Source organism: Desmodus rotundus, chromosome 10 (assembly GCF_022682495.2).
Source record: "Desmodus rotundus isolate HL8 chromosome 10, HLdesRot8A.1, whole genome shotgun sequence".
In the NCBI taxonomy this organism is placed as follows: domain Eukaryota; kingdom Metazoa; phylum Chordata; class Mammalia; order Chiroptera; family Phyllostomidae; genus Desmodus; species Desmodus rotundus.
Genome location: NC_071396.1, coordinates 8,686,906 through 8,713,832, shown reverse-complemented (window position 1 = coordinate 8,713,832; position 26,927 = coordinate 8,686,906). Strand labels below are relative to the sequence as shown.

The window sequence follows — 26,927 nt, the reverse complement described above, 5'->3', positions numbered from 1 at the left end:
ACAGTTTTTCATTTATGTACTTTTTGGTGGTTTAGACTGACTTGACAGTTTACAACTTTTGGAACTGCTCTATTAGTTTGAGTTTGCTCTGTTCACCTAACCTTAGTTAAATATGGTGAGGAGAGCCCAAGCGGTTGGCTAGTATTTTAGAACTAGCTAGTAACTGGCATTGTGTGACTTAAGCATCTTGGCATCTTCGAACCTGAGTCTCCTTATCTCTGAAATGATTCACCTGTCAGGACTGCTGTAAAGACGGAAGCCATGTATGTTTGGCGTAGTAACGTCACGATAAATGGTAGCTGTAATGATTCATCAACTAGGAAAAAGAAAAACACCCTCACAGAAACCCCTCAGAACAATGTCTGGGCGCCTGGTGACCCAGTCAAATTGACTCAGAAAATTAACCCTCACAGTCTCTCCCTTCAGAAAAGATTGGGTAGAGTGATTTCAGTCTCTCCTTCTGGAAAGGACTGAGTGTCGGCAGGCTGCTCAGAGCGATAGAGGCCGCTGTTGTCTCACCTGATCAACAGGAACTAGTAAACCTGTAAGGATTGTAAGTGATAGGTGATAAGATTAAAAACAAAAATATTTGTTAAGTCATTATAGTTTGGCTTTACTCCCGAAACTGACCGGAGTTATGTCTCCAGCTTCTCCAGTTTAAAGACGTTTTCTCGTTCCTAAGCATGAAGATTTATTTTTATTTATTTGTTTATTTTTGCCTGATTGTGGAGAATGTTTGGAAGTAGGGTGCTTGTGTATTCCGGATCAGTGGGCCAGGCAGTAGAAAACTCACCCTTGCTTCATCTTCGGCTTTCCCTTGCTGTATCCCTGATCTCGAATATTCCCTGTTCCATGCAGTGAACAGCATTCAAAACTATTTACACACAGGTAGGCAGGATAGGATGGCCTTTGTCAAAGGACTTGTCTCACCAGTTGCTGTGGGAGGGCTGAAGCCACAGGTGTGCCACTGCATCATTCAAGGACCCACGGAGACTGGACTTCTGTGATTTAAACACACACACAAACAGAAGAATTACCTCCAGTCTCTGTCCAAAGTGGTGACTTCCATTTTCACAGACCCAGGTCACATGACATCTCTCCTTTAATTGCCCTTTAAACTGCTTTATGGCTTTACAGCAGCTTATAAAAGCTGATTTCCAAATCTGACAAGGCTAGAGAGGAGAGGTTTCCAGGAGTCGTAACACCAAATCCAGAGCTGCTCCCCTGCGTGCCCAGCCTTCTCGGGGAGCACGCAGGCCAGCCCGGCGCCATGGGGCGATACTCCGGCAGGACCTTCCGCCTGGTCTTCATGTGCGTGGTGAGCATCCTCCTCTTCGTCATGGAGCTGGCAGTCGCCTACATCGGCAACTCCCTCTCCTTGGCCTCGGACGCTTTCTCCGTCCTCTCCAACGTCCTGTCCGTGATCATAGGCCTGTTCGGCCTCAGGGCCAGCCACATCACGCAGCACAGGAGGAGCACCTTCGGCTTCCTGCGGGCGGACGTCCTGGGGGCCTTTGGCAACTCCATTTTTCTGGTGGCCCTGATGTTCAGCATCCTGATTGAAGCCATCAAAAGGTACATCGATCCGCAGAAGACAGAGGCGGCGCTGCTGGTTCTCAGTGCTGGAATTATCGGGCTCTTCTTCAATGTGCTCAACTATGTCATCTTGGACTGCTGCTACTGCTCCGCACACGGACCCCAGGGAGACGCCGGCATAGGTAAAGGGCTGCGCAGGTGTGGCAGCCACAGTCCTGGTGGCTGCAGTCCTGGGGGGCCTCCTCAGGGGGCTCTGGAGAGGGGCCCGATTCCCCGGGCCGGCCCCTTGTCCTCGTGACTTTGCCAAAGTGTCGCCCCCAGTCCCAAGTTCCTTCGGAGGTGGGCGGCAGCAGGCTGTGGCCAACTTGAGGGTCTTTCACTTTGGGTGGCAGGGAATGAAAACATGTCCAGGCAGGTAGAGAGGGAGGAGAGGTGCTGTCCCCAGAGCCACTGAGGGAGCAATGGGAAGGACAGCAAATGTGGCACTGAAGCCAGTCTCTTTCACTTAGTTGCTTTTGGTCACCTGGCTGTGGCATGGCTCTCTTTGACTTAAAAAATAGTATTTTAGTGTCCACATAAAAGATGTTCAAAAAATACTGGGCTATTTAACCAGCTCATGTCAAGCAAAATACTAACAATTGGCCAGGATGATAAAACTCTTAGGAATCTATTCAAGGAATTTTAAATAAAATGGAGTGTGAGGGGGAAGGAAATGAACTAGTAAACAGTTCTTTTTTGGGTGGAAATATTTGTGTGCATTTATTATAGAAATCTGTTCTATTTGAGAAAAAGGAAAAAAACTGTGAATACATGAATCTTTGGGGAGGTCTTAAGAATGGGCCCCAAACTTACTGAATCATCTCTCCAAAGATGGAATTTTAACTCTTGGAAGAGAACATTAAATCTAAAACAATCAATCCACAAGGTAAATTATTAGATAGAACCATGGTTTTTTATTTGCCATTCGAGAAATTCTTTTAAAAATATATTAAAAGCTCTGGCAGAAGAGGAAGTTGCTGGCGGGAGCAGACTGGGCTCCAATCTGGGCTCCCCCTCGGGGCAGTGGTGGGGTTTCCTGACTCACCTGTGTGCTCACCTGTCCCGTGGGGGTCCAGGTCACAGGACTAAATGGGATCCTGAGTGCTGAGCACTTAATAGGCACTTGGTAAAGAATAACTGTTGTTTTTCTAAATATCACAATGCACACCTTGGAATTATGTGATAATCTAGGATCGTTGAGTTCTCATGGCTCACCCGGGTTTTACGAAATCTCAAGTACTTTCCTCATTTGATGCTGATCAGTTTTCTCTCCCTACTAGGGGCATTTTACTTGCCTGGGGAGCCTGAGGCCACATTTGTATTTTTTACTGTGTTCCTCCTGACTTTGCTGCTACTGTAGATGCCAGCTGTCTCGTCTAAGTGTTCCCATTGGTGCAATGCATGTGTACCTGTGGTGTGGGTTAGGTACAGAAAGGAACAAAGAAATGAGAGTCTCTATGTTTAATCAAGCTAAGGAACCAATTAGGGCCTCATCTTTTCAAAAAGACCACAGTTAGTTAACGGGAGACCCTATGCCTTGTTTCCATCAGTCATCATCGATACTGCTTGAGGTTCCACGTCATAAAATTCAGATACACATCTAGACATACATATAGGTATGTATTTGTGGCTAACTGTAAACTTAAGGTAAGAAAGCTGACATCAACCAAGTGCTGTGTGTAGACAATGGCAGTGTCCTCCTTACTAATGTCGCCATTATGGTTTTAGTTCTAATTTTGTCTTTATTCTTTACATATTTTCCTGCATATAACAAAAGCGATTGTGGGGAAGGGTTTGACTCTCTGGCCAGCAGGAAAATCGCTAGACAACCATAGCTCTATTTTTATGAATTGGGTTATTACTGGACAGGTCTAAGTTTGGCTCTTCTTTGTGGCCAGCAAAGGTAACAACAAGAGGCTGAAGACAGATATTTCACCCTGAACATGTGGTTTTCTAGTGTCTTAATTCCCAAGTATCTGTCTTCTGTTGAAGCGTTTGATGCTGCATAGTATTCTACTTTAAATAACTAAGTGTAATAAGTACTAGGTACCTATGACTAGTGCTTTAGGGCCCATGTTCTATGTTAACATTATTATTTTGGTAGCTTAGGTATTGTTGAGTTTTTCTATTAGGAATTTTAGAGTGTGTAAACCCTCCAAGTAATTTTAGGATGGCTTCTTAGCATTTATATCTTGAATTATATGTTTATCACTTTTACTAAAACATACATTTTGATATTCTTCCCCTCACCAAATAAGCTTAAAGTAAAGTGTGAATATTTGGGTTATATGGATCTGAAAAACTGACATTAACCCAGTTTCAATTGTCTTTTACTCCAAGATGAAATGTAATTAATCCATACCTATTGATTTATACTAGAAAGTTTAAAATATGAGGGACAAATGATCCTTGGCTTCAAAAGAGTGAAGCTACACTTAGGGTAAAGAACTATGTGTCTAGAATCCTAGCTCGAAGCATTTTCAAGTGCCTCTCAGCTAAAGCACCGTGGTACCTCCTGGTTTAGTGATCAGAAGCTGGTAATCATCGCTTCTGTGAAATCTCTGGCCAGAGAGAGTTTTTGACCTGGCAAGCCTTCCGTCTGCCCTGGTTCCGTGGGTCTTTTACTTGTTCTGCTTTATCCATCTGGTGCAGGAATTGATGATACCAGTTATATTTTGTGTTTGAGATCCTAGAAAAGTAAAAAAATAAGACCCTGAATTTTAAATATTAACAACATGGACTGTATATACAGTTAGGACTTGAAACATCCCTGGGGAATCATGGAGTAAGATATGTTGGCGAATCAGACAGACAAGGCAGAAATTTAAAACACGCACTTACTCACGCTCACACACACACACGCCTGGGAGAAAAGAACATTTGGAAGATTTACTCGGCTGAGACTCGGGAGCCTGGAGGCCTTAGGTCAACATCTAGCCAGGGAGGGTTTTCCCCAACACGAAAAAGTGATGCTGCAGCAGGTTTGGGGCTTAAAGTAAAGGCAAAATGAGAAAACCAAACAGTACAAGCATGAAAGGAAAAAAAAAACAAACAAAATAGATTTAAAGTCCAAAATCTGGGTGGCTGTATGTGAGTGTGTTTGGGAAGGGAAGAGGGGGGACAACATTCCTGGGGTTCAGATCCTGGGAACTACATGGCCTCGCTATTTTCTTTTTCTGGGTTTAGGGAGCAGATTTGCTTCGTTTTCATGTTTTTGTCCCCCCTGTTTACTTTATTTGATTTTCCTTGACGTTCACATTATCTTTAATGTTTGTATATATTTTTGATAATTTTTCAGCCTTGAGTTTTCTTTAAAATGTCACTAATAGATCTCTCTATGCACTTGACTTGTACTGGAACAGATACTTTGCTGTGTGTGCAGCTCTGTCGCGGATACATCGGTCTTTCTATTTACCTATTTTATTAGTGACAAATTTACATCTGAACTTTCTTCTTCTCCTTCTCCTCCTTCTCCTTCTCATTCCTCTTCCTCCCTCCCCCTCCCCTCCTTCTTTCTTCCAAATGCCTTTCCTTCCATTTTATTTAAATTATTTTTGTTTTGATTCCAATTACGCTCGCATCCAGTAAACACATCACATCCTTTACCAGGGAGTGACATTTACAATATTCCTGCCTAGCACAGAGTTTAGAAATTTCTATGACATTCTAGACTCCAGATTTTTTTTTCTTTTCTTTTTTTTTTTTTTGTGGCACTTTCACTGAACTGCTTAGGCCTGTGAATCCTGCTCCCTAAGGAGATTTCTCTATCACTCTGACTTGCTTTCTGCCTGAGGGTCAGCCTCAGCAGGTGTCTGAGCCTGTGAGCTTTGGAATGTTGGGAGCTTGTCCTGGGGTCCTGCACCTGCCTTACATTCCTCTGGAGACGGTTTTCCCACAGCTTCCGTGTGCTGTGGGCCTTGGAGAGCACACGCTCCTGCTCAACCTCCTTTTGTGGGGAAGTTTGTGAGAAGCTTTGGTGTTTTGCTTCCTTGGTGTTCTTCTCCCAGGAAGGCTCAGTTGAATTGTTAATGTTTAATGGTTTAATCAGGTTCTTAAAGTTGCTCCCTTCTCTACCACATGGACGGCTGGCGTTGTTGTTGGACTTTTTCCCTTTGACTTTGCCATTGTTTTCGGTGTCAGACATTTGTTTTTCCAACATAGATTGTTTTTTATCATCACAGCGAGAAAAATGAAGTCAGAGTTTTCCGGGTCTGCCAAAAGCAGCCTTTGTCCAAACAAATCTTGTCGACTCTCACCTCTGAGTTGGCCCATCTCACCCGAAAGGCATTTTCCAGCTAAACCAAAAGTCAAACTGTTATATTCTTTCCTCGACCCCCTTTGGGGCATCTCATTCCCCCTGCGCCCATCCTGGGGCCCTCATTCTGTGTTTGCACCTGTTCCCACAGGACACAGGCAGCCCCTGCACCCACGATAATGGTTTTGCTTTGAAGCTAATCTAGTAGTTAATACCCTAAATGCCCATGGTGACCTTCCTAGGCTTATTCTCTCAATAGGTCCAGATTCTATGGGAGCTGTGTGTAGCTGTGCCAGCCTTCCATGGTAATTGCTGGTTCTGGCTGCTGCCTGACAAACCCTCATGAGTCTCGTGGTGTCAAACAGCAACTGTGTTATGACATCTGGGATGCTGTGGGCCTGAACTTGGCGAGGGCACAGGGGGCAGCCTGTTTGCTCCACGGCATCGAGGGCCTGCCCTGGGAAGACCCAGGGGATGGGACTTGGTGGTGGGGGTGGGGTGGAGATGGGGGTGGGTTGCCTCCCCAGAAGGCTCATTCACTCAGGTCTGGCTCCCGGGCTGCAAGGTCTCCCACGTCCAGGACTGCTGACGGGACCACCCCCACGAGACCTCTCCGTGTGGCTTGGCTTCCTCACACTCGAGTGGCCTCAGGACACCATGCACGATGGCTTAGAGTTTCCAACAAGAGTGTTTGTTCATTCCAACAAGGTGGGCGCTTCAGCACCCCTTCTGGCCCAACCTCTGAGTCTCTGGATTACAAGCAAGTGACAAGAGGGAAGGAGTGTCAAGCCCAGAGGCCCCACTTTTGGGTGGAAGGATCATCAAGGCCACCCTGTGGGAGACCCTGAGGGTTAAGAGGCGTGGCCGCGGCCATGGAGTGGCTAATGGACAGAGAACAGCCCCCTCCTTACTCCGTTCCCATCTTGGGAACGAGCAGTCTGCGCTGTCTGCCCTCCCGCCCCAGTTCATGTCCCTTCCCTGTCCAAAGCCATGCCCTGCATCCCAAGACCCCCAAAGTCTCGTCCCCTGGGCACCAGCTTCTCAGGCAGGATCTTGTCCTCTTCCTCGGAGTCAGGGCCAGAGAGGCTCCTCCGCGGAGGTCTGTGAGCTGAAGGAACGAAGCGCCTGCCGTCCACAGCCAGCTGCTGCGGTGGGATGGAGGGCGAAAGCTGCTGTGTTCCCAGGGGCTTTTATTTTGGAGAGTAGTCACAGCTTTGAGGGGACGACTTTCAGTAGGTCCCTGGTGTATTCTAGATCTCAGTCAGCTATTGGACATCTTGCCTTTCTGTCTCTGATACTGTCTCTGTATCCCAGCCCCTAATCTAATCTCCTCTCATCTTATCTCATCTCCCCTTTACAGAAGATTCAGGCAAGGGTGCATTTTCTTCCTTTCTCCTATCTATCTATCTAGCCTCAGGAAAACTGTCTCTTCCCTGGCTCAATCAGTCTGTTGTTTCTTTTTTAAAGATTTTATTTATTTCTTTTCAGAGAGAGGGGAAGGGAGGGAGACGTAGAGGGAGAGAATGAGAAAGGGAAGTGTGTGGTTGCCTTTTGCATTCCCCCTGCTGGGCTCTTGGTCCACAACCCAGGCTTGTTCCCCAACTGGGAATTGAACCCGTTACCCTTTGGTTTGCAGGCTGGCACTCAATCCACTGAGCTACACCAGCCAGGGGGCATGCCTGTTGTTTCTGACTGCAAACTACTCTCCTTATTTTCTTTGCCCAGTAAAGACTGAAACACAGAGTAAAATCTGGTCTTAAAAACTCACACTCACAAAGATCTCCACCACCACCCATCCTCTGCCGGCCCTACAGAGGAATCTCCCACTCCGAGCCGCCAAGGTCAGAACACTGCCTGGTTCGCGCTTCCTGCAGCCTTAGAACCGACAGCTCGAGTCCTGGTCTTACCAGGAGCCTCACTTTCCTTGTGTGACTTCGTCCTCTTGCCACTCACTTTTATTCTTCTCAAGGTTCCTGCCAACTCACGGGTCTGTAGGGCTGTCCAGACTCATAAACAATGCAGGGTGGGGCCAAAGTAGGTTTACAGTTGTTCGCCTTGGAAATAATGCAATAATGAATAAATAATAACACAAGGATAAACTCCGTATTTCGCGTACTCACAGCTGTAAACCTACCCTGGCCCCACCCTGCAGTCCTTTCTTACTCTCCTGAGTTTGGAAGCGACTGATAGGTAAGATATAGATAGTGGTTGAATGAAATATCAATTTTACTATAGACATGGAAGGCTATGGCTTAGGTGCATAGCAGCAAAGAGGTTTTTAAGAGTTTATCCCAGATTAAACTCACTCAGAGTCAGACCTCCCAGGCCTAATCATTCACACTGTCAGAAGTCAAGAAGCTTAGCTCCCCTCCAGAACTCATTAATATTCAACGCGGCCCACCTTGTATGATGATGATCTGCTGTTTTTGTGAAAGCTTTTTGTAAATCATGAAATGACATAGGGCTTAACTTAAAGCTAAAACTTTGACTAGGTTTAGAGCTACCATCAAAGGGGAGTTTCCCTATTTCTTGTAACTTCGAGTGCATTTTTGCTTGCATTTGAATTGGAAATGGTCCAAAACTGACTTTTATTTTCTCTTGTTCACCGAGCAGGAGGAGCCCCACCCCAAATGCTATCAGTAAGTGGTGAGAAATTTTGGACGATAAATGTTTCTTGAATTCCCAATTCTGCCTCGAATCCTTTCCCTGCTTCCTCCTAATAGCCCCATTCCCTTTCATTGACTTGTTCTCACCTTCTCCCCGCTCCCTCCCGTAACCTCATACACAGGGTTTCCCTGCGACTGGACATCTGGGTGTGCGTGTGCGTTTGTCATCCGGGGACCGTAGGAAGCTTGCAGACCAGACCCCACATAACATGTCATCGGTTGGTACGGTCAAACCATCAAACAGCCCAAACCCATCAGCTCTGGTGCCATATAAAAATCGATGTCATTTTTCTTCCACTGTGCATTCAACAGCTGGCTACTTGGACTCCTATACTTCACATACACTGAAGCATCATAATTCACTCTCTGCTTCCTATCTTAGTCTGTCTGGGCTGATGTAACAAAATACCACAGACTGCGTGGCTTATAAACAGAGTTTATTTCTCACAGTTCTGGAGGCTGGACGTCCCAGATCAGGGTGCTGACGTGGTCGGGTGAGGGCTCTTTTCTGGGTTCATAGCCAGAGCCCCCTCATTGCGTCCTCACATGGCAGAAGGGGTGTGGGGAGCTCTGAGGGTTCCCTTTTACAGGAGCACAAAGTCCATTCATGAGGACTCCACTTTCACGACCTAATCACCCCTGAAGGTCCCACCTCCTAACACTACCATCTGTGGGGGTTAGGGTGTCAACACAGGAGTTTCAGAGGGATGCAAACATTCAGACTACAGCACTTCCCTTCTAGTTGCAGGAACTCCGAAGTATCTTAGGGCTGTGAAAGTTTCACTGCTCCTTAAATTAAGTTGCAAACTTCGGGATGGGGGAGAAACTTTCTTCTACCCTCAAGGTTCTTTTGGCTGCCCTGGTAGAGGCAGATTAGCGAGAGAAAATGACCAAATTGAATTATGTACATATGGGAACTCCAGGTACATCAGAGAATCAGAGACCCCACATGGGAGAGAAGCTCAGAGACAGAGCAGGGCCCTGACCAGTGTGGCTCAGTTGGTTGAGCACCGTCCTGCAAAATGGAAGGCCGCCAGTTTGAATCTCGGGCAGGGAACAGCCTGGGTTGCAGGTTCGGTCTTGCCGGAGAACGCATGGGAGGCAACTGATGGATGTTTTCTGATGTCCCTCCCCCTCTCACTCTCTAAAAAAAAAAAAAAAAAGACAGAAAGCAGAAAATGAACTGATACGACATTCCAAGCTTCAGAGGGGAAGAGGGTCACCGCAGGACTGTAAGAAGAACAGATGTTCAGTGATTAGGAGTGTGTCCCACCCTATCGATAGGTCAGAAAAGGTTATGTCTGATAAAGTCTTCTAATGAGCAACGTCCCTAAAACAAATCCCTCTAGATAGTAAAAGGCGGGGCAGAAGTTTCTCTGAGCCTGTCGGATCTCTGTTGCCTTTAGCTTGAAACAATCCACACGCCACAGAGACACATTTCAGGGGTGATTCATTCTGAACCCAAACAAGACAAATCCCCTTAAAGGAGTATTTTTCTCTAAAAGTAACCATATGTGAATCCTTTGGTGAAGAGGAATATTTCCCACTTCCTAAACTTGGATTTAAAATCAAAGTGGTGGTTACTTTTTGTCTACCCTGATTGAGTCTTTCTTGAGAACCTGGCACTACAGGAAGCACAATGTATGTAATTTCCCCGCTGAAGTCTCACGACAGCCCCGTGAGACACATGCTATTGTCCTCCTTAGTTCACAGACGAGGAAAGAGGAGGGGAAGGGGCTCGCCTGGGTCACATAGCCGGTGTAGAGCAGAGCTATGATTTGGTTCCTTGTCTGTCTGACTCCAAATTATTAACTGCTCAGCTCCTCCGCTTTTCGAGTTTTCCTAAAGCAAATGCAAAAGTAAAATGACCCAGAATCGGGTCTTTTCTTAAGAAGCAAGTTGTATTAATAGATGCTCGGTGGGGCTGGTGCCAGGAGCAGACATACTAAGCACACGTGGCATTTTGGAGAAATTATGGAGCTGCCACTCAGCAGGCGGATGGGCACCGCTCTGAACTCATGTGAGAGCTGCCTCCTCCTGCCTGGGCTGCCACTCACAGCACTGCTGAGTATCTCTCCCTGTGGACAGCCCACCCGAAGTGGTCTTTTTTAAAAATGTAATCTTCATTGTATTTTTCCCATTACTATTTAGTCCCCTTATACCCTCCTCCCCCCCAGCAATCACCACACTGTTATCCAAGTCCATGAGTCCTTTTTCCTTTTTGTTCAATCCCTCCACCCCTCAACTGTTACCCCCCCAACAAGTTGTCATCTGCTCTCCATCTATGAGTCTGTCTGTTTTGCTTGCTAGTTCATTGTGTTCATTAGATTCTACATATGAGTGAAATCATATGGTATTTGTCTTTCTCTGACTGGCTTATCTCACTTAGCATAACATTCTCCAGGTCCATCCATGCTGTCGAAAAGGGTAAAATTTTCTTTTCTCTTTTCTTTTCCTTTCTTTTTACAGCTGAGTAGTATTCCATTGTGTACGTGTCCCATAGTTGTTTTATCCACTCATCTACTGACGGACACTTGGGCTGCTTCCATATCCTGGTGATTGTAAATAACGCTGCAATGAAGGGGGCTTCTGTTCTTTCCAATTAGTGTTTTGGGTTCCTTCAGATATATTCCCAGAAGGGGGGTCACTGGGTCAAAAGGCAGACCCATTTTTAATTTTTTGAGGTTTCTCCATACTGCTTTCCACAGTAGCTGTACCAGTCTGCATTCCCACCAGCAGAGCAAATGGGATCCCCTTTCTCCACACCCTCGCCAGCACCTGTTTGTTGATGTATTGAAGACGGCCATTTTGATTGGTGTGAGATGATGTCTCATTGTGGTTTGAACTCGCATCTCTCTAATGACTAGTGACGTTGACCATCTTTTCATATATCTATGGGTCCTCTGTGTGTCCTCTGTGGAGCAGTGTCCAGTCAGGTCCTCTGTCCATTTTGTAAGTGGAGTGTTTGTTTATTTCAAAGTAGCCTTGACCATGACCTCACCTTTCCTTTTCACTTGTCGTGCCTCTATCATGGAAGGTAAGAATCTCCTAAAGTTAATGGATTCTAAAAAGGTTCGAGGGGCAAAATGCTTCCTTTTGGCTACAAAAAGAGCCTTTGTGTTACACATTATATAAATTCATCAAATCATATATATACACATATAAATATTTATATAGTGTATATACACTTACATATAAATATCTATAGTTCTATAAAATATAAAAGAGTAAGATAAATATGTATGTATCATTTTATATTTTATATATAAAATCAGAGTTAGTTGAAACATCTTTTTTAAATTGATTTTTATCAAATCTATTGGGGCGACATTGGTTAATAAAATTATACAAGTTTCAGGTGTACAATTCCATGATACTCATACACCATCTGTATATTGCATTGTGCACCCCAAGTCATGTCTCCTTCCATCACCGTTTATCCCCCCTTTATCCTCTCCTACCTGCCCCTACCCCCCTTCCTGCTGGTAATCACTGTTGTCTGTGTCTAGGAGTCATTTTTTATTTATTTAACCTTCACTTTTCTTACCCAGCCCCCTTACCTCCTCCCCTTTGACAGCTGTCAGCCTGTTCTCCATATCTATGAGTCTGTTTCTGTTTTGTTCGTTTATTTTGTCCATTAGATGACACACATAAGTAAAATCATATGGTATTTACCTGACTGGCCTATCTCACTTAGCATTATGACCTAGCTATTCTACTTCTGGGAACATAGCTGAAGAAGCCCGAAACACTAATTGGAAAGAACTTAAGCTCCCCTCTGTTCATGGCAACATTGTTTACAGTCCCCAAGATCTGGAAGCAGCCCAAGTGCCCATCGGCAGATGAGTGGATGAAAAAGCTGTGGTTCATTTGGACAATGGAATACTACTTGGCCACAAAAACGAAGGAAATCTTACCTTTTGTGACAACGTGCACAGACGTCAAAACATTTTTCCTCAGTGCATTTTGCTGACACCCTTGGCCATTCTTCAAGTCAGGAGCAAGCCCTGGGCCACTTCCAGCTTCCTCCTGAGCTCGCCTCCACTGCCCTCCTGGGGCAATGACATGAGTCTCATTCTCTGCCAAGATACAGTTCTGCTGACCTGGGGCTTTTCTTCCCGTTGTGAATGACAAGGAAGTTCAATCAGCAGGAATACCTTAGCCCCGCAGGCAAGTCCGGCCCCAGAGGCCTTCCTCTCTTGCTTGACTGCTTTGCCAGCTGTCCCGCTGCAGGTCTCAGAGGTTTCTTAGTCTGAAGACGGCATCCGCCAGAGCCGGGTAAGGAGCAGTGCCTGGCTCACCTGTTCATGTATTAATTAAGGAGTGTCACCTGTGATTCAATGGCAATTCTGTTACACATATTCTGTAATAATACTAACAAGCCAATGATAACGCAGGGACCTCTGGACCTTCTTCCTCCTCACCCTGCACTTTTATTTTCTTCCTGTCAGGTCAGCTTTCTCTGGTTAAATAAGCAGCTGACATTTATTGAGTGTCTCCGACGTGCCTATTAATCCATTTAATCCTTGCTATTATTTACTCTCTTTTAATAGCTATTCACACACTTGAGGTTATCTTGTGCTAGGCTACACATCTTCTAAACTTTCATCTCCTTACTTTTTAAAAATTATTGATCGTTTGAATACTGATTCTCTGAGAATGATCAGTTTCCTCAAGTTCACCGTGCAGGGCTATTTTCCCGGAGGTAGGAAGGAAGGGATGTTTCCCAGGCTCGCTGAGTGTGGACGCTTACCTGGGGAACAGTGGTGTCCTCAGATCAAGGATGGGTTTGCACAGAGAGAGAGTTGAGAGACAAGACTATGTTTTACAAGGCTAAGGCAATAAATGGGGCTGGAATTAGAATGTTCTGCTAATGGATTCTGTGCTTTCTTCGAGTGAGACATTTGGGGTCATTTCCAAGCCCAAAAGCAATGTGTTTTTGCAGGAATGGTGAACGTTCAGGGGTTAGGAATGGGGAGAGAGAATAGAAATCGCCAGATTTCACCTTCAGATCCTTTTTGGAGTGAGACAAGTTTATACAAAACCAAACCAACAAAGGAACCTGAAGCCTGCTCCCTGATCTGACCAAGAGCAAACACCCTTCTCCAAAACCCCCCTTCGTGGGCCTCTCCCACAGTTCTGATTCGATTCTGCTTTGGATAACTTTTCCTTGGAACAGATCCTCTGTCAACACCAAAGACTCCATTTGGAATAAACCTTCATGGGGGGTCAGTCGATTGACCGGAGTATCAGGTCACGCTGAGTGGCTCACAGGGGTTGGCAGAATATTCTCCCCAGTGCAGAACAATGCAGACACAGAACAGGCCTGCCCCCGCTTCTCTGGTGGCCAGGGGACTTGTGTGTCCCACAGAGAACTGCATTTCTGGGTGCTGGGTGGCAGTAGCCATGCTCCCAGTACTGTGAGCCGTGCCTTCCTCCCGGCTGTCTGTAGTGCACTTGGGAGAGGAGGCTTTGTGAATGAAGATCCTAAAAGGGGGGTGGGGGCAGGGATGACACTGCTGAGAGGGAGTGACAGAAATGATAACGTGTGCTTTACGAAGGTTCTGAGCAAGCGCAGGATAAACAGTTACTCCACAGTGGTCGTGGAGTGGGAGCGCTGAGTGAGGGATCAGCTCCAACCTCGGGAAGTGCAAAGTAGAAGTGCCTAAGGGCAGGGTTGGCCAGGTGAGGACACCCAGGCCTTACCAGGTAATGAGTACTGTCTAATGCAAGCAGCATCTGGGCACGTAGGCAAAGGTGTGCACGTCTGCTATGGTGATCACACCCACGGCCCCGCCAAGGTCCTTATCTCTAAGGGTGGGGTCGGCAGGTTTTTGGGGCTGGAGGGGGCTGGAGAAGGGAGTGAGGCTTTGGGTGGATCATTTGGCTTGGGGGTAGGAGGGAGGGGTCTTTGAGAAATGACATCCAGACACACTCCCTCTTCTCAGCAACTCCCTGCTGTGCCCAGTTCTGTCCTAGAAGGATAGCCATTGGCTCTTGGCTGCCTGCCAAGAGAGGCTTGGGACTCGAGGGAGGGGAGGAGGCCACCGGCAGAGGCTGTAAGGTCGGTGTAGATACGGCTGCCCGGCCCAGTCCTTTAGACTCTGGCCGTGCAGGGACTGGGCCCTCTGCCTCCGCCTTATAAAGAGCGCCAGAGGCGGGTACCGGGCTCCGCGGAGTCGGGGGGCGCCACCTGTCGCGACGGCTCGGCCAGCGCACGTACTGTGGAGCCATGGGCCGCTACTCGGGCAAGACGTGTCGCTTAATCTTTATGCTTGTGCTCACGGTCATCTTTTTCGTGGCCGAGCTGGTGTCGGGCTACCTGGGCAACTCGATTGCGCTGCTCTCCGACTCGTTCAACATGCTGTCGGACCTGATCTCGCTGTGTGTGGGGCTGAGCACCGGCTACATCGCGCGCCGAGCCCCGGGGGGCCTCCGGGCCACCTACGGCTACCGGCGTGCCGAGGTGGTGGGCGCGCTCAGCAACGCCGTCTTCCTCACGGCGCTCTGCTTCACCATCTTCGTGGAGGCGGTGCTGCGCCTGGTGCGGCCAGAGCGCATTGACGATCCGGAGCTGGTGCTCATCGTGGGCGCCCTGGGGCTGGCGGTCAACGTGGTGGGGCTGCTCGTCTTCCAGGACTGCGCCACCTGGCTCGCCTGCCTTCGCCGCCGCCGCCGCCCGCAGCAGGTGGCCGAGGGCAGCGCTGACCGCGCTTTCGCAGGACCGCAGGCCGCCCGCCCAGACTCTGCCGTGACCCTTCGTGTGGCCTCGCTGGGAAAGACCGCGGGGAAGGGGGCGATCGTGTTGGCCAACATAGCAGGTGCCTTTCGGGTGCATCCTCTGGACCGCTTTGTCCTTCCCTCCTCCCGCCTCTCGCGGTCCCCTCCTCCTCTTCCCACGCCCTTTCCCCCACTCTCTGCTAAAAAAAAAAAAAAAAAAAGTAAAAATCCATTTCCTCTGCACTCCCGCTTTAATCCTCCTCTGCTAACTCAATATATTTCCCATGATTTCTTTTATTATCCACGATTTTTTTCTCTCTCTCCTGGATCCTCGGGTCCCCTTTGCGTGTATTCCCTTCCCCCTATTCTTTCTGTACAGAAGTATTGATTTCCTTGGAAATCAGTTATGATTGGGCAACAGGTAGCGCCCCCTCACTCCTCCCCCCTTCTTCAGAGGCTATCCGCACTTTTTTTTCTCCCTCCCCCTTTGTCCATCTTTCTGTCCCTTTGGGAGTTAGGGGTTCGGGGGGTGCCGCTTGCCTCTTTTGGTTAGAACTGTATGAGATTTGTGAATGAAGTCCAAAGGTGGGCCACAAGGCTAATGGCAAGGCCAGCATGGACCGTCCCTGGCTCTGTGTGTGAATGTGCATGTAGGTAGGGGGTCTGATAAGCTAGGAGAAATTTGAAATAACAAACCTTTTTTTGAGACCATTGGTTCTTTTTGTTTGTAGAACTTATACACAACACAAGGTTTCTTCTTTGAATGCAGGTGGTCCCCTGAACGCCCAGAATGAGCCAGAAGAGACGACGAAAAAGGAGAAGAAGTCAGAAGCCCTGAACATCAGAGGTAGGGTTGACTTTGGTCAACTGGAAATCCCTTCCGGCGATCCAAACGGGCTGTGCTGCGCTCTGCACTCTCTGTTTGCCCTCGACGGAGGTGTGTTAGAAAGCAGGCAGGTTCCACACGTAGACTCTGACCCTGCCTCTTGCATCACCGTGGCATTGACTCTGAGGGAGACACTCACGGCTAATGGCTGACCCTTGCTCCACTCAGACCCACGCTCACGCTGCCTGCTCCAGAGCCCCCCAGCTCAGTGCCCTGTCCCCATTTCACTCGATTTTGCCCACACGTGGATATTGCTAACATAAAAGGCAACCTGTTCTAACTGGATATCATTTTGGTAAAGGTAGGAAGTGAGTAGGTGGTCTGCTATCCAAGGCAGCATTTCCGAAAGACCCTCATGGTCTTGGTTATTTCTGCCAAAAGTCTGCTTTCCTGATGGGTCTCTTGGCAGACTTGAATCGCCACTTCCAAGGGAAAGTGGGAATTCTGGGGAGGCATGGGGAAGGCACATCCCTAGCCTTCCTCTACCAAGTCCTCGAGGTCAGAGCCCTGGGCAAAGGCCAGCCCAGGGAGTCCAGAGGCACAGTTCTCACCGGGCACCAATGCTGTGTCCGACATCTCTCCTTTCCCATTTTTGGGGCACTGATGTTGCTTTGCTTTGGGTCAATCCCCAACCTTGGCTTTGAGAATTTCAACAAGGACTCTGCTACCCTTCACTTTCAGCTGGTTTGGGGGAGACTGTAGTGGGCTTAGATGGAAATAATATAAAGAAAAGCTAATAATCCAGGAGACACCTTTATTTTTGAGTCTCACATTTGTTTTACAAAGTGCTACCTGGGATGGATCTATAGAGAAAATCAAAACATAACAGTAATACATGAGCTCCTAAAAATTCTGAATGAATTAGTTTCTTAGAACTATAACTGCAGTGGGGGAATTTCTTGTTTTGTATTTAATTATTTAGTTTTTATTGTATTAAGTATGGCGATTATGAAATCAACTAAGGGAAAGCTTTTAGAGTAAAACAAGACTATATAGACATTTCTAAATAATGAATTAACATCAGTAAGCTATATAGTCTTATTATCCCTAGAACAACCAATGCTAATGAAAGCATTGAGCCTACTTAATACTTTGGGCATTTTAAATGAGATGTGACTTTAGTGACACTATTTTTGTTCTGTGATATGTGATGATCTGCTCTTCTCAGGGGTTGGGAAAGTTTCCTCTAAGAGCTTTGGTTCCTCACCCATTATTTTTATTATTTAATTTATTTTTTATTTTTTCAAGTACAGTTTATATTCGATATGAGTTTCTATCGGTTTCAGCATAGAGGTTAGATAGAGGTTAGATAATCATGTACTTTACAACAACAGGGAGTTTCTGAAGAGCTCGGTGGTGAATCTTTCTGGAAAGGGAAAGTGTAATAAAAAACCCCCACTATCCTTTATCTCTCTTTTTTTAGGTTCAGTTTAAGGAATGTATATTGTAGGTTTTTAAGATTGAGTTCACCATCCTATCGCTTTACCTTTTCAAAGCACATTCTGTTAATGAGCCATTCTGATGTTACAGAGAAAGAGAACAGGTACATGGAAAGAGGCAAAGAAGAATTAAGAACAGGTACCAATAGACAGTGTGACCTAGTTTGGGAAGTATAATGTAGGGAAACATGTAATCTTGCTAATTTTCAGTCCAAAGCCATCAGCGTTCCTGGGTGGAAAAACGTCAGGGGTGAAATGCCTTTCTGCCCCTGGCGGAGTGGCTGGAAGACGGGGGTGTGGGCTCAGGCTGCCTGAGTTTGGGTCCTGGCTCTGCCAGGTAAGGCTCTGCCAGGTAAGGCTCTGTGACCTCCTCTCTAAACCTCTAATGGCCTCCTCTTTAAAACGAGGATAATAATGTCTACGTCCTGGGGGGGGGGGGGGGGTGTGAGACAAAGTATGCACAGTGCTCAGGCCCACAGGAAGAAAAGCAGCTGAGATTTTTATGGTGGGCTTGCTCCGCACCAGGCCCCAGTGGCAAATGAGTCACCTAGGGTTTGCAGCAGTCTCACCAGGAGGACAGGTTGGCATCCAGGTGGTGAGTGGAATTGCTGGGCTCATAGCTAGGCCGCCTTGGTCAGGCTGAGCTCAGCGCCCATGCTTTGGCCAGCGGGAGCCACCCCATATTTTGGGCCAAGTGGGAGGCTGGCCTCCCGTTGAGTCCAGTGCCCTTGTCTTGGAGCCATGATTCAGAGAAAGACCGTAGAATGTTAGGGCTGGGAAGGCCTTCGGGGGAAAAAGAACTCCCCCCTTTCCCCTTTACAGATGAGCAAACAGGGTCCAGAGAGTCTGCCGCCTTTCAGAGTCAGCCTTAAAATATGTTGCAAGAGAACATCAGAAAGACAATGAGCCCTTTGCATTTCAGTATAACTGTAAATAAATGAAGAGCACTGCCAATACCATTTGCGAATAAATCTCCTTCGGTGAGGTGTTTCATTCTAATTCTCTTTTTTCTCCCCAACGAGAAAGATCTCGCCTTTCTTCCATAACCACTTGCCAATGCATAGAGCTGATGAGCTGCATTTCCAGCTCTACATCCAATTCAACAGCACAGGTGGCTTTTCCAAGTGCTGGGGCTTGCACCAAATTTCAGCTGATGTCCAATTGCTGACTCATGATATATGCCAGCTTTTTGTTTTTTGAGTTTTGTTTTTATCTAGAGACAGCAAGCGAAGATCAAGCATTGGGGGTGTCCTGTCTTTGCAAAGCTACCTTGTGAGCCTTTTGACTAATCAGGTGATTGCGTTGTCTACCAAGTTGAGATCTTTGTCTCTCAGAGTCTGCTCAGAAACCTTTACTGCATCCAGCGTAAGGTCCCTTTGTTTTGCTGGGTGCGTGCGTGCTAGGATGTAAAATATGGTTCTTACTGTGGATGGTGGAAAAAATAAGTTTGGAAGGTCCTTTATAACACTGGTCCTTAGGGGCTAATCGTGAGATTTCTCAGAAGGAAAACCTGCAATTAGAATTGAGGACTCAGCTGCATGACGGCTCTCTGGTCAGGCTACCCTGAGTTATCTCTCCAACACTTTCTAGCTGTGTGATTTTGGATAAGTAGCTTAGCCACTCTGTGCCTCAGTTTCCTCATTTGTAAAATAGAAAGCACAACCACCCCAGAGAGTCCTTACGATGTTGCTTTCTATAAAAAAAAATAATTCTTGGTGTTGATTTTGTATCATCCCTCTCATAAGATTGTCACTTAATTCATTACATCGCAGTTACTCTAACAAATGGTTGGGCATTCAGACCTTCTTTGCCGGGATCGGATGTTTCCCATATCACAAAGGAACTGAAGGGAAGCCTCTAGAAACTGCCTCCTTCATTTAAGGCATCCGCAAGTTTTATTATCTGTAGAATTTTAATTTTCTTTCACTGATTCTTTATGCAGTGGGAACATTGTTGGAGTCCCTGTTCTTGAGGACTTCTGAAACCAAATGTGGTTTAGGCCCTGGTCAGGTAGCTCAGTGGGTTAGAGTTTCATCCTAATGTTCCAAGGTTGCAGGTTCGATCTCCACTCAGGGCACATACAAGAATCAACCAATGAGTGCATCAATAAGTGGAACAACAAATCGATATTTCTCTCTCTCTCTCTCTTCCCTCCTCTCTCCCCTCCTTCCTCTCTCTCAAATCAATACATTTAAAAAATGCAATTTAAATTACCATGGGCTGAGTGAGAAGGTGGCAAAGGCACATAGGGGAGGGGCAAAGGGGCCCAGGTAGAGGGAAGACAAAGCACATAAAAGACATATCCTATTCCCTCTCCTCTTAAAAATGTTTAAACCAATCAAAAGTACAGGCTGAAAGAAAAAGAAATCATTTGTGCAGCCTCTGTTCTCCAGCTTGGTGTCCTCTGAAGGGTGCCGGGTGGCAGCGATGAGTCATGGTGACCTGGCCCAGTCCCTCTTCCTGCAGGTGACCGCAGCTCAGAATTGTCCCAGGCTTGTCCCCGCTCCCAGTTCTTAGAGGCCTGGGGTTCTGTTTTCTGCAAAACAGTTGCCATTTTTTAAAAAGAAATTGGAATCCATCTTGCTGTTCCAACCCAAAAGAAAACAAATAGCACTAAGCCTTCACAGACTTGGGCCCCGTAGTCCCCGCGGGCCCCAGGGCTCCCAAATGTGGGTCTGCGCGCTAGCGGTCTTGCTTTCTCCCCGGCAGGTGTGCTGCTGCATGTGATGGGAGACGCGCTGGGGTCCGTGGTGGTGGTCATCACGGCCATCATATTCTATGCGCTGCCCCTGAGAGAGGAGGACCCGTGTAACTGGCAGTGCTACATCGACCCCGGCCTGACCGTCCTCATGGTCATCATCATTCTGTCATCTGCCTTCCCACTCATCAAGGAGACCGCCATCATTCTGCTGCAGATGGTCCCCCAAGGGGTCAACATGGAAGAGCTGAGTGAGTCAGATGAGTCTGATCTAGAACCCCTGCCCACTTCCCGTCCTTTAGGCCGACAGGCCCGCGTTACTGGAGAGCAGTTTGCTTCAGGCCTCCTGAACTAGTCACCCCCCCCCAGGAAGTGGACACCCCCATTACCTGTTCTGGAGCTTAGTAGGATGACCCACGGCTCCAAGAGCCAAAGGTCCTTCGCACTGCATGATTCTGTGACTTGACCGCACGTGTTTGGAGAACGTAGTGCTAAGGCAGTACCTGTTCCTGGCCACTTACCTTCCTGTCAGGGATTCATTTTCTCTCCAGTAAGGCCGCTCTGCTGAGAACTTGATTGTTAGTCTCCTCATTCTCAAACCACAGCTGCTGGAATTCTAGATCCTGCTTTCTAGTTCATTGATGTTTAGGGGCACATAACTCACTGTGTCTCTTACGGCACTGTAACAAGGACAGCGTTTAAATTCAGATCATTCACGACCTCATTCTATAATGAAATCTGGTGCTTTTTGTTTGTTTGTTTTCTGCTCTCTTCCGACAGAGGATCAAACTCTCACTTGAGTTATGTGCATCTGAGGGTAAACGTTTTGGAGACTTTGTGGCATTTCTGAACGGGCGCTATCCAGATGTTGGAGAGAAACTGGGTGTGCAACTTTCTTTCTAGTGTTTCTAAGTGCAGAGGATGTTTCTACAGAAAAAACCTTTCATGCAGATGTGCTATCGTTCTGTCTACCACGGAGCCAGTGGACATGAAATAGAGCCACGGTCCACTACGAAGCTATGTGGCTGGGAGTTGGAAGAACTTATTTCAGGAAAAATACCTGGAATTAGATATAAATGGGTCTCAATACATTGTGTGGCTATGGCTAGGTGGTCACCTGTGAAGGCCGTGACTGTTCTGTGAAGGTCATAGCCCAGTGGCCCTCTGTTGACAGCAGCATTGGGACCAGTCGGTCCAGCCATTGCCCTCAACTTCGACTCCCCCTACGATCTTTGCCCTGCATGTTCTTCTTCCTTTTGGTTGTTGTTGTTGGTCTCTTCGTGGCAGTGTTGGTGAGTTGACTCTCTCTCTGAGAGGCGATGGGTGTGGTCAGCTCTCTGGCTGCCTCCAGGGACAGAGCTGAGACAATCAGCCTCCGTTCCCTGCACCCACTCTGAGCTCAGTGGTGCGGGCAGAGTGGGAGACGGAGACACCGAGGAGCCGATACATACACATATGGAAAAAGAGACAGTAATGCCAACAGCAACACTTTTATGGCGCTTGCTAGAGGCTAGGTATTCTAAATGCTTTCCTTAAGTTAACTCATTTTAATCCTTAAACCCACCCTGTGAGATACTATCTGTAGCATTCCTATGGACAGATAAGGAAACTCAGGCACAGAGGGTGGGGCTAGGTAAGTGGACCAAGGTCCTGCAGGTAGTGCGTGAGGGTCACGACCCCGCTGGGATTCAGACTCCGGCTGGCTGCAGGGCCTGTGCCTGTAATCACTGTTCACGCCCATCTCTCTGCATCTGAACTCTATTGTGGGAAAAGTGGGAGAGCCTAAATACGAGAACTCTCCCCTAACCCTGCTGCCCGGAAATGACCTCTCTCAATATTTTTGTATCAATCATTCAAAAAAACAGGCCTGTATCTGCTTAAAAATATTTTTTTGGTGTATGTACACTGATGTTTTATTTAAAAAAAAAAAGAAAGATCATGCCATATGTATAGTTTAGCTATTTGCTTGTTTCTCATATCCTTAAATATGCGACTTATTTTTTCAAACTGTATCGTATTCTATTATAGAAGGGATTTAACTATTCCCTCATTGTTCCCCTTTTTTAATTTATACAAAGAGCATTGCCCAAACCACTGTTGTAAGTGAGTATTGGCGACTTGCTGTGGGTTAAATTCCTAGTGTTAGAATTGCTGGCAAAGGACTTAGGTCCGCATGACCCAATTATCCCCTTTGCTAAAGGCTTCCTGCTTTCTATTCCCACGGGCTGTCCACTAGTGTGCCTGTTCCTTCGTGAACCCGGCAACCCCGGGCATTTGTTGCTCTTGTTGTTAAACGTATTCTCTCGCATTGCCTTTTATGGGCTAACAATGTTTGGTAGAGGAATTCAGAGAGGAGAAAGAAGGTGATGGGGCAATGGACTCGTACATGTGAGGCTATTTTTCTTCCTGTTATTCTTAGTACATCCATCGTTTCGGTGAGAATGCTTCAAAGGGACCCCGAAGTGGTGCCACGTTTCCGTTCTAGCTCTCACCCGGGCTGTCGTCTGCTTCTCCCTGTTCCAGTGTGTAAACTCTCCGCCGTGCCGGGCCTTAGCAGCGTTCACGAAGTGCACGTCTGGGAACTTGTCAGTGGGAAGATCATCGCCACGCTGCACATCAAGTGTCAGAAGGACAGGGGCTATCAGGAGGTCAGCATGAAAATCCGAGAGATCTTCCACCACGCGGGAATCCACAACGTGACCATCCAGTTTGAGAACCTGGACATGCAGGAGCCCCCGGAGCAGAAGGACATGCTGTCGCTCTGCGGCGCACCCTGCATCTCGAAGGGCTGTGCCAAGCATCTGTGCTGCCCGCCCCCGGCACTGCCCCTGGTCCATGTCAATGGCTTTGCTGAGCACAACGGCTGTCCCCCGCTAGACGTGTCCCAGAGTGAAGGCCTCGGTAGAGGAGAAGTGACAGACACGGTTATTGAAGTGTCTTTGGATGGCTGTGTGAGTGATCACGGACAACAAGCTTTTACCAAAGCCCAGGAGGACCAGTGTTGTGTTGACAGCACACATTTTTAACCTGGGACCCATGTACACAGACTGGACAGATGAGGCGCTTTCAAGCCACTGGCGTGGCTTGTGGAAAGAGCTGGGTGTGTTGCAGGTGCTGACCAAACGCACGATGTGCCCTGTCTGGGGTCAGTGAGGGGTTGGCTCTTCGGGATGTTCATTGATTGTCTGTTAATTTTTACGTGACTGATAAGGTGACCCTATCCATGATCTTGGGTGGCTCACGCTGCTCGTCAACAGTTCGAGTTTGCTCGTTTATTTTCTGCAGCAAACTGCACTCGTGTATATATATATATACATATATATACCAGGGACATCGAAGGCTGGAACTCAGTGACTGTGGACAGAGGACTCAAAGAACTGTTTGTTTTAAACTGATTAGAACGTACGCTGACTCTCAGGTGAGCTCATTGCCAAGTACACGGCAGAAGCTTAGGAACCCATAATGGCTAATTTTTCTCCATTCCACTGGAGGATTATAAAAGAGGAAAAAATAGTCTCATCACTGCAGCCATTTTCTCTTCAACTCATTTTTAAAATAATGTAAAATGGATACCCATTCAGATAGAAAATAATCTCAGAACAGTAGAGGAAGTAGAGTTTATTGGGGGTTGGAGAGGCTAGGAAGAAAATGCTTTTTGACCATTTCATTTTGTGAAGTGGAAAAAAAAAAAGAATGTTTACTTTCTGCTATGAACTGGGTGTTTCAAATGTTTAAATGTATAAGATATTTTTCTTCTTTTCACTTGGCAGTGTAAGAATATTTGTATTAAGTGGGATGCAAGGACTTCTACACTGTCTTTCAGAGTCAGTCCATTGGGACTCTATTTTCATTGATTGCTTAGTAACAACTTACTCATTTGTCCAGATTTCCTTTGAGTCTTTTTTTTTTTAGATGACCACATTAACCTATGTAGCATTTACCAAGAGAAAACGAGCATTTCTGGGATAGACAAATATATGCCATTGAATACTCATTCCCGCCCCCAAATGAAGCTAGACTGATTTTTCTTTAAGTAGACCTATTTGAAAGTATCTATTACAGTTGCCAACTAGTCACTTAGTGGGAAAGTATATGTAAGAGGGAGAAATGAGGAGGAATTTCATCGCTGACTTTACTGTGTTTTGAGGAGCTGACACTTTTATGTCTCTGACCCATGTTACCAAATTCAAACCTGGTTTGACTTTTTAACCATCACTGACCTATATTGGTATTGGAGAAACATCTGTTGTGTATTTAAAAGCTAGTACAGACAGTAATATTTTAATTGGAACAGTCTCAAAATAGGTGTGAGAAAATGGGAGGTACCTCGCTGGCAAGAGGACTGAAGTTTTCTTTGATGGGTTGCAAAGTGGATGGAAAACGATGCCCCCTAGGCCCTAAGCTTTGGGTCCTGCTCAGTATCCATCAGAAGTGCTGGGTTGGTAACAGAAAAAGCACCCACACTTCCCAGCAAAACACCATTTACAAAAACATGGCTTAGCCTTCAGCCCCAAGGCTAAAAGACGCAAGGCGCTGCTGTCAACAGGATAGGGATTTTTTTATTTCTTGAAAAAGCTATTGTCCGAGTTTGAGTTGGTTACGACTTATGTAAGTAGAAAAATCCCTAAATATGCTTTATCTCTAGGGGTTTATTGGATTAGGCTATATATGCTTTATTGGCAAAAAAGGGGGAGATATGTGACATTTTATTTTTAATATTAAAAGTGTGGCATATATTCACACAAAAACAGGGGATTCTCTGTGCAACTCATCGCCGTGATGTATGGACCAAGTTCCCCCACAGGAATGTTGTCTGAAATATCCTTCTGGAGCCAAAGAAGAAATTGACCTCTTACTTCCAAATTTGAAGGTGTAATTTGATTTCACGTTATTCTGCATTTATTAAAAGGGGAAAATGATACTTGTATAACTTTTGTGCAACTGGCTACAGGAATGCACATTCATTTACATCTAAAGAACATTCTTTAATCTCTAAAGTGTTTTTTTTTTTTCTGGAAAGGAAGGGAAAGGCACTTAATGCCCATATAATGAAATCTAACCTCAGAAAAGTTATCTTGATGGACACTTACGAACATACCAAATTATGGAGTAGAGCCCATGTGAAATAATACCGTTTTCAGACACTCTGAGTGCATTGAATAATGTCCGAACAGGCTAAGGAAATGCAATATTTTTGTGTCGGGTTTGGCGCTTCACCTGCCATCGCGGGCACTGTGACGCCTGCTGTGGAGTATTTTTATTTTGACCTGGGTTTCCCTAGCCCTTTACCGGTCCTGCACTTTAATTTTCCTAAGGGGACGTGAAGGTTGTCCCTCTCCCTTCAAACCAACTCCGCTTGGTCGCAGTAGCAGCGGAGAAGCAGTGCATTTCAAGAACACTGTTTTTCTCTGAGATTAAAAAAACCCAACCGTCTTTCAGTTTAGTGTTCCTGTGTGCTTACCTAATGCCCGAAAATTCTCTCTCTCTCTCAAACTGAAAATACTTTTAAAAAGTCTAAGGCATCGTCTGTGTGTCGGGTCAGGTCCGGCCAGCCTGCCGTCCTGCATGCTACCCTGGAGGACGTGAGGCGACACCCAGCATCGGTCTTCTGTCCCTGTTAGTTCTCCAAAAAGAGTCCTTTCCACAGTATTTCAGGACAGCTGTAGGAAGTACTATACCCACTTTTATTTACCAGCTTCAATAGGTTTTTGAAAATAGAGGTTAATTTTTTTTTCATGTTAATTGGCCATTATGAATATCTGTTGGCCTACCAGGCTCCACTGTTGAAGGGAAAAATTTCTTATGCCTCTCATTTTTTGGATAAAATATCAATAAAATAGGGAAACATTGTTTGAAGAGGAATTTAAAATATTCTCCATCTTTAGTTACTTTTCTTTTTTGGCCACATGCTAACTGAACTCTAGCGGGGGGGTAAATCGGGAACTTCAGTAGGAAGGGGTGCTTTGAACTTCAAAGAATTTACTGAGGAAGATTGTGGATTGTAATAAAGCAGCCCCGCTGTGAGAGAGTTAGAGCTTTGCTATGCTTTCTCAATCTCAGCATTACTGACGTTTTTAACTGGGTAATTCCTGTTCTATGCGACTGTCCTGTGCATTGTGGGATTTCAGCAGCTTCCTGGCCTCTACCCATGAGGTGCCAGTAGCAGCCCCCCAAGTCGTGGCAACCAAAAATGTCTCCTGACATGGCATCCCGTCCCCTGGGGGACAGAATGCCCCTGGTTCTGAACTGCTCACGTAACCTAAGGGTAATTGAAGGATATCGTCGACGGTTCTGCCAGGGCGAATAATCCTTTCATTATAATCGATTCTGCAGAATTTGCTCTTTCATTTTTATATTTTTAATTTTTATTCTTATTTTTATATGACCTTTATGATATTTCTCCATTACCATTTAGTCCCCTTGTGTCCCCCACCCCCCAGCAATCACCTCACTGTTGTCTGTGTCCATGAGTCCTTTTTCCTTTATGCTCCATCCCTCCGCCCCCTAACTTCCCCTCCCCCCCACTAGCTGACATCTGTTCTCCATCTATGAGTTCTTTCGCTCTTTTAAAAAATATTTTAAAAGATGAGATCAAAGTAGTTATAAACATTATAGCTTATAAAAATTATAGTCACATCATCTCTACATAAGAACTTTAGATATTTAAAGAAAAACTATACTTTGTAAA

The 26,927-nt window shown here is 46.3% G+C and overlaps 1 protein-coding gene across 3 annotated transcripts; it reads left to right on the top strand.

The window, feature by feature from the left end:
* The first annotated feature begins 1,180 nt into the window (after positions 1 to 1,180).
* SLC30A10 (solute carrier family 30 member 10) lies at positions 1,181 to 26,563 on the top strand. 3 transcript variants are annotated; one of them, XM_045184583.3, is made up of 4 exons: positions 1,181 to 1,718; positions 15,986 to 16,063; positions 20,251 to 20,490; positions 22,763 to 26,562. In XM_045184583.3, the coding sequence occupies exons 1-4, from the start codon at positions 1,271 to 1,273 to the stop codon at positions 23,263 to 23,265; spliced, it is 1,269 nt and encodes a 422-aa protein (XP_045040518.2). In that variant the 5' UTR covers positions 1,181 to 1,270; the 3' UTR covers positions 23,266 to 26,562. The 3 variants fall into 3 exon arrangements, with proteins under 3 accessions (XP_045040518.2, XP_024431717.2, XP_053769308.2); XM_024575949.4 differs by lacking the exon at positions 1,181 to 1,718 and adding an exon at positions 14,574 to 15,317 and having other exon boundaries at positions 22,763 to 26,563; XM_053913333.2 differs by lacking the exon at positions 1,181 to 1,718 and adding an exon at positions 15,753 to 15,866.
* The last annotated feature ends 364 nt before the right edge of the window (positions 26,564 to 26,927 follow it).

Bases quoted from the DNA above. Each gene is read 5' to 3' on its own strand.
- SLC30A10 (XM_024575949.4), top strand. From the start codon at position 14,729: ATGGGCCGCTACTCGGGCAAGACGTGTCGCTTAATCTTTATGCTTGTG. The intron at 16,064-20,250 runs GTAGGGTTGACT...TCTCCCCGGCAG, and splicing joins AGAAGCCCTGAACATCAGAG to GTGTGCTGCTGCATGTGATG. The intron at 20,491-22,762 runs GTGAGTCAGATG...TCCCTGTTCCAG, and splicing joins GGTCAACATGGAAGAGCTGA to TGTGTAAACTCTCCGCCGTG.